Source organism: Bicyclus anynana, chromosome 7 (assembly GCF_947172395.1).
Source record: "Bicyclus anynana chromosome 7, ilBicAnyn1.1, whole genome shotgun sequence".
Lineage (NCBI taxonomy): Eukaryota > Metazoa > Arthropoda > Insecta > Lepidoptera > Nymphalidae > Bicyclus > Bicyclus anynana.
In genome coordinates, this window is record NC_069089.1 from 462,986 (window position 1) to 475,392 (window position 12,407).

Below are 12,407 nucleotides of genomic sequence, written 5' to 3' on the forward strand. Positions count from 1 at the left end.
CAACCTCAACCTTTCTCATTAATCTATTGGTAATAATCCGTTCAGTAGTATCCGTAAACATACAGAAAAGGTGAAGGAAAACATCGTGAGGAAACCTCCATACCAGAGAATTTTCTTAATTCTCTGGTATGCAGGTATCTCAATCTGCATTGGGTCAGAGTGGTGAACTAAGGCCTAACCCCTTTCATTCTGGGAGGAGACTCAGCAGTGAGCCGAATATGGGTTGATAACATACAGAAAGGCGCAATGGACGGACTATGTTTTATAATATGTAGATGTTAAGTCTGTCTTTTTTAGATATTGTGAAAAATAGGTATAATTGTTAACATACCTGATCTCTGAATGTGCCGAGCGTCATGTAGGGGCGCTGCGGCACGTAGAACAGCTTGCCCTTGGGCGGCTTGGTGAGCGTGCCGCCGAACAGCGGCCACAGCTCGCCCAGCATGCGGAACATGGACGACTTGCCGCAGCCGTTGGGCCCGCACACCAGCACGTTGATGCCGGACCTGCGACCGACCGACTGCTGACGCTCTGTCTAACGCGACAGTAGCGATAGATACCAATTCGCCACTGTCATGTAGCGCGAGTGATTTTTGTGGAATAAGGCGGCGAATTGCACTATACATAGCAATAGTGCTACAATCACTAATTACGTGCAGTGGCATACAATACTTTTTCTACGAGGATGATAAAAGAAATAAATAAGTAAGCTTGATGAAACATAAATAAATGGCGATGACTTCCTCCATTTTATATCCACGTGACCTCCTAGATTTAGTTTCCGCATGGCCTCCTAGATTTTGTCTCTTATAAGGAAAATTTTTGAAGCCAATACCATGGAACTATTTAAAAATAAAAAAAATCATTGTAGCACGGTTTACTCGTGTGGTAATGAAATTACCAAACGACCTGTGGGATATTTTTTCGTGTTGAGTAAGTGCCGATGGCTCCATGTGTTACCACCGGGGGATTTGGGCGAGCGCGGAAGCATCGCCTGATGAAACTCAAAGGCTAAAATAAAGATAGAGGACGTAACGACTCTCTAAGGACGTATGAGACTCGGACCTCGGCTTAGAAGGCCATTCGGGAGGGGGTAACTGTGACCTGAATGAATCAGTCCGGACGCCCCCAAGATCGTGAGTTAGAAAACACACGTCCGGGTGACGTTAGCTATCGGGGACCTCGTCTTCGCCGGCGAAGACGCTGTGTAGCTTGTGATTATGTTGCCCGGGAAGCATTGTCGGTCGTCATGTCATCGTCTGGATTGTAAAGGACGAAGAAGGTTATTGGGACGCCTCTGCTTGAAGTTAGCGTTAAGGTTGGGTTGGGTTACTTGCAGGCTTCAACCACTAGTTGGTTGGGATGTATGGCAGCTCTGTGGAAATAGTTGCGAGAAAGCTGTTTCATGTAACTAGCTATTGAAGGTAAATCTAAGTCTCTATGGAGGTCGCCGGTTTCTGAAACCGGTTTTGCGATGTTTGTAGCGGCTTAAGGGTCGTTTGGGACGGTAGGCAAACACTACACTAGCGTAGGTTAAGATCGGAAGGATCGTGGTTTTATAAAGCGTTAGCTTTGAACGGAGGGACAATTTGGTTTTTTGTTAATCATAAAAAGCGTAAAAGTAGTTAAGCGTAAAGGCGGTGCATTACGTATGCATCCATACAAGAGGCCCATGTCCAGCAGTGGATATCATATGATGGCATAGGCAGCACTCACTTGACTTCGAAGGTGAGCTCCTTGATGAGCACGTCCCCGTTGGGCGTGACGAGCGGCACGCGCTCGAAGCGGATGATCTTGTCCTGGTAGATGATGCGGCCCGCGCCCGGCGTCAGCGCCAGCGGCGGGACTGCGTGACGGACAAACGGGTCATTTACGAGTAGCCAATCAAATCACTATCTATCTGCTAAAATGTATTGATCTTGAAACGGTGAAGGAAAAACATCGTGAGGAGACCTGCATATCAGAGAATTTTCTTAATTCCCTGCTTAATTCTCCCAATCCGCAGTGGACTATTGGCCTAACCCCTCTCATTCTGAGAGAAGACTCAAGCTCATCAGTGAGCCGAATATGGATTGATGATGATGATAATGATGTATTGATCATTGAGATGTAGCATGTTCTCTCTCTATTTTTATTTTACAATTACAAATAGTGTTTTATCCTAATAATAGTAAAGTCAGGTGCAATCTTTATGACGTCTCCGAAATAAGGTGCGGGTGACCTACGCGCAGGTCATACTTAAATCGGGGATACCTAAAATCTTGCATTGCGTTATAATATTAGAAGTTCCTCGATCACATTACAGGTGGTATTAACATTCATTATTTCCGTTATTGTAGAGGTATCTGTGTTTGTATAGATAAGAGGGTATTTGATGACTTGAACTCAGTTGTTTGTTAGGCAGCGTAAACACCGTCACGCTGCCAGCCGCGTTAGCGAGTTTGTGCTATAATGTTCTGTGTTGTAATTATTGTTTATCATAAATTGTTTAGTATGAACATGGAGAACATGTCAGGCAGGGATCCCTTAAACCTACACCCAAAGTCATAAGTCCTGGGACCTATTTTAGGTGTTTCCTCTACCACAAAATAGTCGCTGCTACCTGTCACATCACACTCACCGCCGCCGTTGCTGTGGCGGTCGACCATGGTGCGGCTGTAGTTGCCGCGGTTGACGTCCTCCAGTACGTCCTTGAGCTGCGTGACGCGCGCGGTGAGGCCGGCCAGCTTGCTGAGCTCCCGCCCGGAGAGCACCAGCCGCCCGATGCCCTCCGCCATCTTCACCAGCATGCGCCCGTACGTGTAGTAGTGCTGGGAGGGATTATATGGACTTAACACACACCACGATACTCTAATGCGGGTCTTTAAGTTAGAGAGAGAGATTTTATGGCACTCTCTCACCCACTTCTAAAATTCACTTCTATATCCAAACAATGTTATAAACGTGAAAGTTTGTATGGATGTTTGTTTGGATGTTTTTTGCTCTTTAACGCCGCTACTACTGAAACGATTTTTCTAAACGGATTAACACATAGGCTACATTTACATACCAGAAAAATCCACGATTTCTGAAAGATTTCTGAAAGACTAAATTCCATGCGGACTTCTACAGCAATATCTAACCACCTTACCAAATGAAAAAAAACGATGACGAATGAAGTTTTGAAAATTATGTTTATGTGTGTATTTGTCTTTATAAAATTAAATGTCATCATCATCATATCAGCCGATAGACGTCCACTGTAGGACATAGGCCTTTTATAAGGACTCCCTGCGACTCGCTTGATGTCGTCAGTCCACCTGGTGGGGGTCGACCAACACTGCGCTTTCTAGTGCGGGGTCGCCATTCCAGCATCTTGGGACCCCAACGTCCATCGGCTCTTTGAACTATGAGCTATAAGTTAATTTTTTTTTTATTTTTTTTTTTTTTATTTTATTGAGGGCTTACAAACAACATCATAGTACATAATCATATTATGATAATAGTAATATAAATAAAAATAATAACTATGACACCAGCTTCGGAAACCACAGATTACAATACTATAAAGTAGACTACTACGCACCTAAATATTTTATATAAAGTTATTACAAACAAATTTTGAAAAAATTAAAATAAAAAATAAAAAGTGAATAAAAAAAAATAGATGGAAGAAAAGACTAAAACTAAATTATTAATTAACTAATAGCTATAAACTCTTTAACCGTTTTATAACCAACCTCTTGAAGGTACCTACACGTGTAGAAAAAATATCAATATTATTGAAGAACTCATTGTAAGATTGCGTCATTCTATATAATGGAGAACGTTTGCCCGCATTTGTACGGCAGTTGGTGGTAGCAAAGAGCTGATGCGTTCGAACACTTCGCATTCGAGCCCTGAGTGGTACTTTGTAACAAATTTTGCGCGTTAGGGCTACACAATCGTACTTGTTATTACATAAATCATACAAGAGCATGACTTCGAGTTGCTTTCGTCTACACTTTAAGCCTAGTATATCATATTTTTCAAGAAGTTGGTTATAAGAAAGGTAACTCCGAGTACATTTATAGTGCATCCTGCGTAGAAATTTCTTTTGAACTGTCTCTAGGCTCTTTACATATTTATCATAAAACGGATTCCAAATACAAACACCGTATTCTAATTGAGAACGAATTAGTGATTTGTATAAATGTAAATACGTTGCAGTTCTTTTAAAACCATTACTTGCTCTCATTACAAAACCATACATTCTATATGCTTTATTAATTATGTTTTGAACATGTATATCAAAATGTAATTAATCGATCTAATTTCGCACATGGTTCGAAATTAAACGTGACGTCACGAAAAGGACCCCTTGTGACAATGCCACACTTCGTCGACACCATACTCTCCCCTTAACATATGAAGTAGTAAATGGCCCCTATTTCCCCTGCTTACCCTAAATCGATCTTGTTCAGTGCCCGTAGTCAGCAAGTTGTGGTCTTTGACGAAGAACGGTCGCGACACCGCGTAGAAACCGACTGTGATTGCAATATCTGTGGACGAATTGGGTAAAATAAGGATTGTTTATTAATTTTCAATCAATTACTTTGAGTAACTATGATGCAAGTTTTTTTTTTTAATATTTGCCATATCTTTTATAAAGTGACTAATATTCCCATTTCCCTCCAACTAGTCGGGAAATACTGTGCTAGGAGTGGGTACGATAATAGACTAATGGGGCGAGGTTCGAATATACCGTTGAGCTATTGAGGCAAGTTAATACCACATTATTTATACACAAATAGCCCGATTTTTAAATAATTCTTCAGCTAGTAACTTACTTAACCTTAATCTGATGTTCTTGGCGAGTACTTCTGATAATAAGCAAAGCAAAATAATATTATTTAAGCAGCCTGAATTAAAGAAGCTTTTAAAAACTGTCAAGCAAGAAAAAATTACAATTCTGTTTTTTTTTTCATATAATTGTTTTTTACTTTGTCACCCAAAAACGTATCCCCTATAATCCTACTATTCTACTAATATTATAAACGCGAAAGTTTGTATGGATGTTTGGATGTTTGTTACTCTATGACGCCGCTACTACTGTAGCGATTTGGCTGAAATTTGGAATGGAAATAGATTTTACTCTGGAATAACACAAAGGCTACTTTTTATCCCGAAAAATCCATGGTTTCCCGAGATTTGCGAAAACTGATGACTTTGATGGTATGAATGTTTGTTACTCTTTCACGCCTCGGCTACTAAACCGAATTAGCTGAAATTTGGTACTCAGATATATTATAGCATGTATTAACACATAGGCTACTTTTTATCCCGGAAAAATGGTTCCTGAGGGATTTTTGAAAAACTAAATTCCACGCGTGCGAAGTCCCATATAAATTACCATGCCATATTTACAGTTTCTGTATTCGCGGCATATTTTACAGAACGCATCCCCCGCGAATACGGAGCTTTCATTGAATATATCGAGGAGGATTTAATGGAGAACCACTTTACTGTTTTCCAAGTATGTTAAGAAACTGTGACTCACATTTGGCCACGATGTTGTCGACGAAGCCCATGCCGACGCGGAAGTTGAGGAAGTTGCGCAGGTGGCGCGTCAGCTTGTAGAAGCTGGCCAGCAGCGTCAGCTGCTCGCGGTGGTTGCCCTGCGGACAAGCGCACGGTCAGCACGCGCACCCGAATACGCCTGGAGCCAGGCGGTGGCAGTTCCTGTGTGGAGCTTTCATCTTCTCACAGGCCAGGAGACAATAATGTAAACAATATGTGACCCGCGAATGCCTCTTAGACTTAAGGGTAAAATATACAAAACGGTTGTAAGACCTGTCGTGCTGTATGGATCAGAATGTTGGGCGGTGAAAGGGATGGATAGTAAACGAATGCATGTGAACGAAATGCGTATGTTGAGATGGATGTGTGGTGTGACGAGAATAGATAAAATAAGGAATGAGTATATAAGAGGAAGTCTGAAGGTGGCGCCAGTGACAGAAAAATTGAGGAGTAGAAGGTTAGCTTGGTATGGACATGTAATGCGTAGAGAGGAAAGTCATATTACTAGAAAAATGTTGAACGTGCAAGTGGAAGGTCATAAGAGGAGAGGAAGGCCAAAGAAGAGATGGTTGGATTGTGTGAAAGAGGACATGTGTGTAAAAGGAGTGGATGATCAGTTGACGAGTAATTGAGACGAATGGAAAACATTGACATATTTTTCCGACCCCACTTAAGTAAGATAAGGGTAAGGAGATGATGATGAATAATGTAAACAATAATTATTATTTTAAAAGAGCAACTGTTGAGTTTCTTTGCGGTTTTTTTCAGCCGAACCTGCCTTCCGAACCGGTGGTAGAACCTTTATAAATAGTCAACTGACAATATACAAGTATCAAAAGTGCTTGTAAACTGAGCCTACTTGAAATAAATGAATTTTGAATTTGAATTTCTTGCCGTCACCCAGTGGTATAACTATGGAAGGGGCAGACAAAATGCCACAAGTCCGCAGTCTAGACTTTGACTTACTCGTATTAAGATTTGTTGTGGTGCACACACATCCTTACAAATAGTATAGTTACTACACTGCCGGTCCCTTTCAGTAGAATCTGCCCTCCAAACCGTGGTAGAGTCACTACGAACTGACAAAACTTGACAAACTCTGTGCCTCTAAATGTAAACTATAGGTCAATTTTCAAATTTTATTTTTTATTTTTACTAAACTGAACTGGTTCACTTACTTGGTAGAAGGCAATTTCTTCAGAGTTCGTAATGAGACGCGAATTGACGTACCGGAACTCGCCTTCTAGCTTCTGTTCTTGTACGGTCATACGAGCTGTGAAAAAGTTAACACTTGACAGCTTACAATTTTATCAACACTATAGTACTATTCCAAAAAAATTGAATTATTTATGGTTTTTGTGAATGATTTAGTTCGAAGCTGATATTCTATCAGATCTTATAGAAGGAAGGAAAAAACATAGATTCATCCATAATATAAAAATGCGTGTATGAAATGTGTTGTGGCATTCCCATCTGGTAGGATTGGAGCTTTAGGTAAAAAAAAATTACCTGTCGGTTTCCTGAGGTATGTGAGGAATATACCCGAGAAAAATAAATACGCCATCATGATGCCGGGAGTCTGCAAAAAAACCAGTTTGTCATAATGTTACTGCTTTTGACTTTATAATGCTTCATTAAATTATCAAAGCGACAAAAAGAAGTAATAGTAACTACAAATGCCTTGAAGTATGATGAATAACACTGCTTGCAATAGCAAACTCTTCATCATTGACAATCCATATTCGGCTCACTGTTGAGCTCGAGTCTCCTCACAGAATGAGAGGGGTTAGGCCTTAGTCCACCACGCTGGCCCAATACGGATTGGCAGACTTCACACACATAGAGATTTAAGAACCGGGGGTTATATATGAAAAATTGATTCTTAAGGAGTAAACTCAATTTCAAAGTGCTGTGTCGGCCAGACCTTCGGCGACCATCACTCACCGAGGGTCCCAGGTTCACCGTGAGCCTGTACAGATAGATGGAGATGTCGAGCATCGGCTTGCTGATGTTGCTGTAGAGGTCGATGACCGTGTCGCAGAACTTGTCGATGTCGGTCGTCAGCAGCTGGTCGGCGTTCGATATCCGGTTGTCCAAATTTGTTATTTGGTAATATGTGAAACCTCTGCAACGGCAAATCAAAATAAATAACTTATTCATTCATTCATTCATTCATTCATTCTTAGGGTCAGAAGCGCAAATTAAAAAAATAATTTATAAAACAGAAATCGATGATCGAGACATACGGAGCGCGTCTAGGCTAATTCCAGAGAACGAGAGAACATTAAGAACTCCTCTGGTTATATATCTTAGTAATTGTTCTTTGTTATCTATATTCGTAGAACTCTTGTTTGCATGTGTGTAAAATATTGCCTTAAGGTCAACGCACACTTATCGGAACCGAACGCGTCGAATTTTGAATACCTATGCAATGTGAAGCAGATTCGGACGATTCGACGCGGGGAAGTGCGTGGTTTCATAGATTTCAAAAATTTCATAGATTTCAAGTTTCGTTCGACTCGGATAAGTGTACATTTACCTTCAGCAAGAGTCGTATTATAAGGCCTACTGCACTGTGCCCTCTGCGGTACAAAATGTAGACAAGAGAAGTAAAACTTCTCATACTCACTTTAAATACTGTTGATAGAGATACAGAGAGAGATTGGTGCGCAGTCGCAGCTTCACCTCTCCGATGCTCCACTTCAAAACGTTATTCACTAGTGATATCTGCAATCGATAAAAGGCGAAATTAAAAATCTTGAAAAAGTCTATACTATGGTTAAAACTAAATTGCAAAAGGATATAATAATTAAAAATCTAGACAGGCTTCCACGGATTCACATCGAACACATCACATCAAACAGCTTAATAGCTCAACGGTAAGAGCGGTTGGACTCATCACCGGGGGTGGTGGTTCGATCCCTGCCCCGTTGGTCTTATGTCGAACCCACTCCTGACACAGTATTTCCCGACTAGTTTGAGGGGAATCGGAATATTCGTCATATTTAAAAAAAAATGATATGGCAAATATTCTTATTTATATAAAAAAAAAAAACAGATTTTAAATACAAAGTTAGATAATATTTGTTAGATGCGATCCGTACGATGCGGATCAGTGGACGCTTACCATGTGAAAGTGTAATAAATAATCAAAAGAACTTACATTCGAATTTTTAATATTAGTTGGGGATACATATGTACATTTAGTGTTTCAAAATAGAATTTTTTTTTTTTTTTAAATTACAAATGGCCACCTTCCAACTCTATCATTACAACAAATACACAAATTCTTAGACAAGTAAGACATACCAATGGCATGGCCATAAAAAGTTTCCCTAGTAGCATTTTGAAATCGCCGAGGTTCATTGTGATTATAGACCTGAAACAAACAATGAAGATTATATTAAAATTCATTTTTCCAACCCATATTCGGCTCACTGTTGAGTACGAGTCTCCTCTCAAAATGAGAGGTTAGGCTAATAGTCCACCACGATAGCCGATGCGAATGGGGATGATGACTAGATTTGAATATATTGATTTTTATGATACATTCGGGTAAATAGGGTCAATGTTAACTAATTTATACATAAAAAGCAAAGATTGTCTGGATATTTGCAAAATAAATGAGATTATAAAATTTCTAAATCTATTAAAAATATTTTATCGTAATTAGATGAAAATTCATACAGTTTTAGCTTCCTTACATTAAATGTGACATTTTTTAATATTTGAACTATAAGCATAAACGCAGAAATAACAAAGATATTAGTAATTTTGTTTGAACGCGCATACAAATCTAACGGTCATTACATTGGCTATGACGTCATTAGTTCGAGCCATTTTGTATGGGGCGTTTTTCAGGGATCCGCGGCAGCGCCGCAAATCTGACTCTTTAAATCCCTGTAGCTCCGAAAGTAATGATCGCAGATACCCTGTTCCTTTTACAAAATTGCTTTACTATTAGTATACTCTTAATTTATATACAATTCAAAAAACTGTCATCATCCCTATTGGCAAACTTCACACACGCAGAGAATTGAGAAAATTCTCATGTATGCAGGTTTCCTCACGATGTTTTCCCTACACCGTTTGAGACACCTGATATTTAATTTAAAATGCACTAAAAAATTTAGAGGAAAGTCGAACTTTCGTCTTTCTGAATCGAAGGTAGAGGTCATATCCACTGGGCTATGAGTTATGACGATTCAAATACAATGTATTATAATTAAATTACGTATAATCTATAAATACTTCTTCACGCGGACAAATGGAATTTAGTTTTTCATAATCCCACGGGAACCATGGATTTTTCCGGGATAAAAAGTAGCCTATGTGTTAATTTACCCTATAATCTATCTCTACTTCAAATTTCAGCCAAATCGGTTCAGTAGTTGCAGCGTTAAAGAGTAACATCCAAACATCCATACAAACTTTCGCGTTTAGTATTATGTACTAATATTATACAGGGTGATTCGGTCTTTAGTGCGGATATTTTTTTTCGTGGTTCTATATCATTAATAGAATATAAATCTACAAACAGTTCGATACATTTTATGTATTTTTTTTTTAAATTTATGTCTCTAAAATAACAAAATAATGTACATATTATTACTAAACAAGATATATTCAGCTTAAAAGTGATCTGGTGACGTTCTTTAGGTATCAAACGAAAATAAAATAAACGCACAATAGGGTGACCCTAAAATTCTGTTCAAAAGTAAATAACTTTAGCTAACGATAATTTTGTTATTTTTGAGTTAAAAAAAAAAAGAAAAAATACGTGATCATTAAATTTTGTTTATGTACAAAATATAAAAATATCCGCACTAAAAAAATTTTCTTCCTGTATTTATAAACACACCTAGATATTGGAAAATTTCCATGCGCATAATACAAATATTTTCAAGTTGTGAGAATTTAACTTAAGGCCTTGGGCGAGGACATACACAAAGCAGTGTCACTACCTACTGATAATAATACGTGATATTTAATTTCTTAAATTGCACACAACCGAAAGTTGGAGGTGCTTGCCCCAGACCGGACTCAAACCCACACTCTCCGGAATAAGAGGCAGAGGACATATCCACGGGGCTATCACGGCTATACAGATAATATATAAGTATAAATACGAGTACGTGGTGGGTAGCAATCTATTTTGGATATATAAATAACAATGGTGTGTTAGTTGTAGTAATCTAAATTTGGACTTTGGTACACGGCTGATGGCTAAGATATCACTTGACGCTTAACTATGTGCGAAGGAAATAAACTAAAAAATGTTTTAATGAATGTGTGAAATGAAGTTCTCGATTGATCAAAATGCAGTTAACTAATGTAAATATTTAACACACCAATCGGGCGTGATACAGGCACACAAATAAAATTGAATAAGATTATATTTATTTTCAAGACCATTTTTTTTATTTATTTGTTTATTATTCTACAAAATACATATTTAAATTAAGCCGAACCGCGGTGCAACACAAATCACAGTTGGTTTTAATGTGCATTCTGTAACTGTATCAGTAAATAAACTTAGGTTAAACTTAATTTTAGACTAGATACGTTACAAAATAATTTGCTTGAAAATAAAGTTAGGTAATCGTTGTACATAACGTTGGCTTACTAAAAAAAACTGAATTATCTTCTAATTAGTATAAAATTTCACTTTCAAGCTTATTTCAACGGTTTGTGACAGGGCCTGACATCCCTCCTTGTAGAAGGGTTATGAAGCTCAGACAAAAGTACTATAGCTTGGCAAATTCGTTCGTAACACTCCCGATGGTCCGCGCGGACCGAGAGGGAGGTAGCGATGCCCCGCGCGCACGACCTCATACCCGTGCAGTCCATCCCCTCCCGTCGCCCGCATATCATGGGAGTGTCTTGTACGAACTTGCCAAGCTATAGCTTTTGCTAGCACCAAGTTAATCACACCTCTTCCGCCGTAGTCGGGTAATAACATAGCAAACATTGCAAAGATATTACGATGCTGAGCTGTAGGTACTTTCATCAAGGCGTTACAATTTATTGGCGAGGCGGTAAAAATCGATCACGCCTTGACAATAATAGCATGCAAGTACCTACTCCTACCTATTTTCAAAGCATTAAAAATTAATGTTTTCTATGCAAGTATAAAACAAGTGCTGCTAATAAATAAGTAAGAAAAACCTACTTGATAGTAGTTTTGTATTTTACTTATTTTTACATGCCACAAAATAGTGGCAAGTCTTGTCGTCTCAGTATAAAACAACTGCTGCAAAGAAATAAGTAAGAAAAACCTACTTTGTAGTAGGTTTTTTTTACTTATTTTTATATGCCACAAACAATTATAAAATCATGCCAAGTCATGGCGTCTCTATCTTAACTAATGTAAGCGATTTATTCCGAGAAGTAATTTTTACTTTGGAGACCGATCCGTTTGGGTGTATCCACAGATCCGCATCGTCATCGCATCAAACGGATTTTACACTCCGCGCCACGAAACAAGTCCCGTAGACGCGGCGTTAATGTCTTAAGAGCACGCAGCACGTCGGTACGATATGGATAAAATTCGAAGCGCAAGCGAGACGCCGAATTACGACTTTCACGTGAGTGAAAAGCACGGAGCGATTGACGCGCGATGCAAATTTTATGACGTGAGCGCCATAACCACTTTTACCTAATTGCAAGTAAATTAAACAACATAACGAAAAACCAAATGGCCATGTTCAAGATATATACCTAATTTTCTATACAAAACAAAAATTTAAGAAAATAAGTTTGCTTTTCCTGAGATTGAAAGCAAAATGTGAGCAAAACATGTATTTTTCAAAAAAATAAACTATCGGGAAAAGTTTTACAAACTGTGTATTTTGTATAGTCATAACGAA

General features: G+C 38.8%; 1 protein-coding gene across 1 annotated transcript in view; it reads right to left on the reverse strand.

Moving 5' to 3' along the window:
- Positions 1–12,407, reverse strand: part of LOC112045068 (ATP-binding cassette sub-family D member 3) — a 28,329-nt gene that overhangs the window by 6,954 nt on the left and 8,968 nt on the right. The window contains exons 3-12 of the mRNA XM_024081132.2: positions 8,848–8,917; positions 8,168–8,265; positions 7,483–7,663; positions 7,048–7,117; positions 6,717–6,811; positions 5,519–5,636; positions 4,423–4,520; positions 2,621–2,810; positions 1,717–1,846; positions 332–506 (exon numbers count right to left, since the gene is read on the reverse strand). Of these exons, the coding sequence (XP_023936900.2) occupies positions 332–506; positions 1,717–1,846; positions 2,621–2,810; positions 4,423–4,520; positions 5,519–5,636; positions 6,717–6,811; positions 7,048–7,117; positions 7,483–7,663; positions 8,168–8,265; positions 8,848–8,917 (1,225 nt within the window). The remainder of the gene's footprint in view (positions 1–331; positions 507–1,716; positions 1,847–2,620; positions 2,811–4,422; positions 4,521–5,518; positions 5,637–6,716; positions 6,812–7,047; positions 7,118–7,482; positions 7,664–8,167; positions 8,266–8,847; positions 8,918–12,407) is intronic.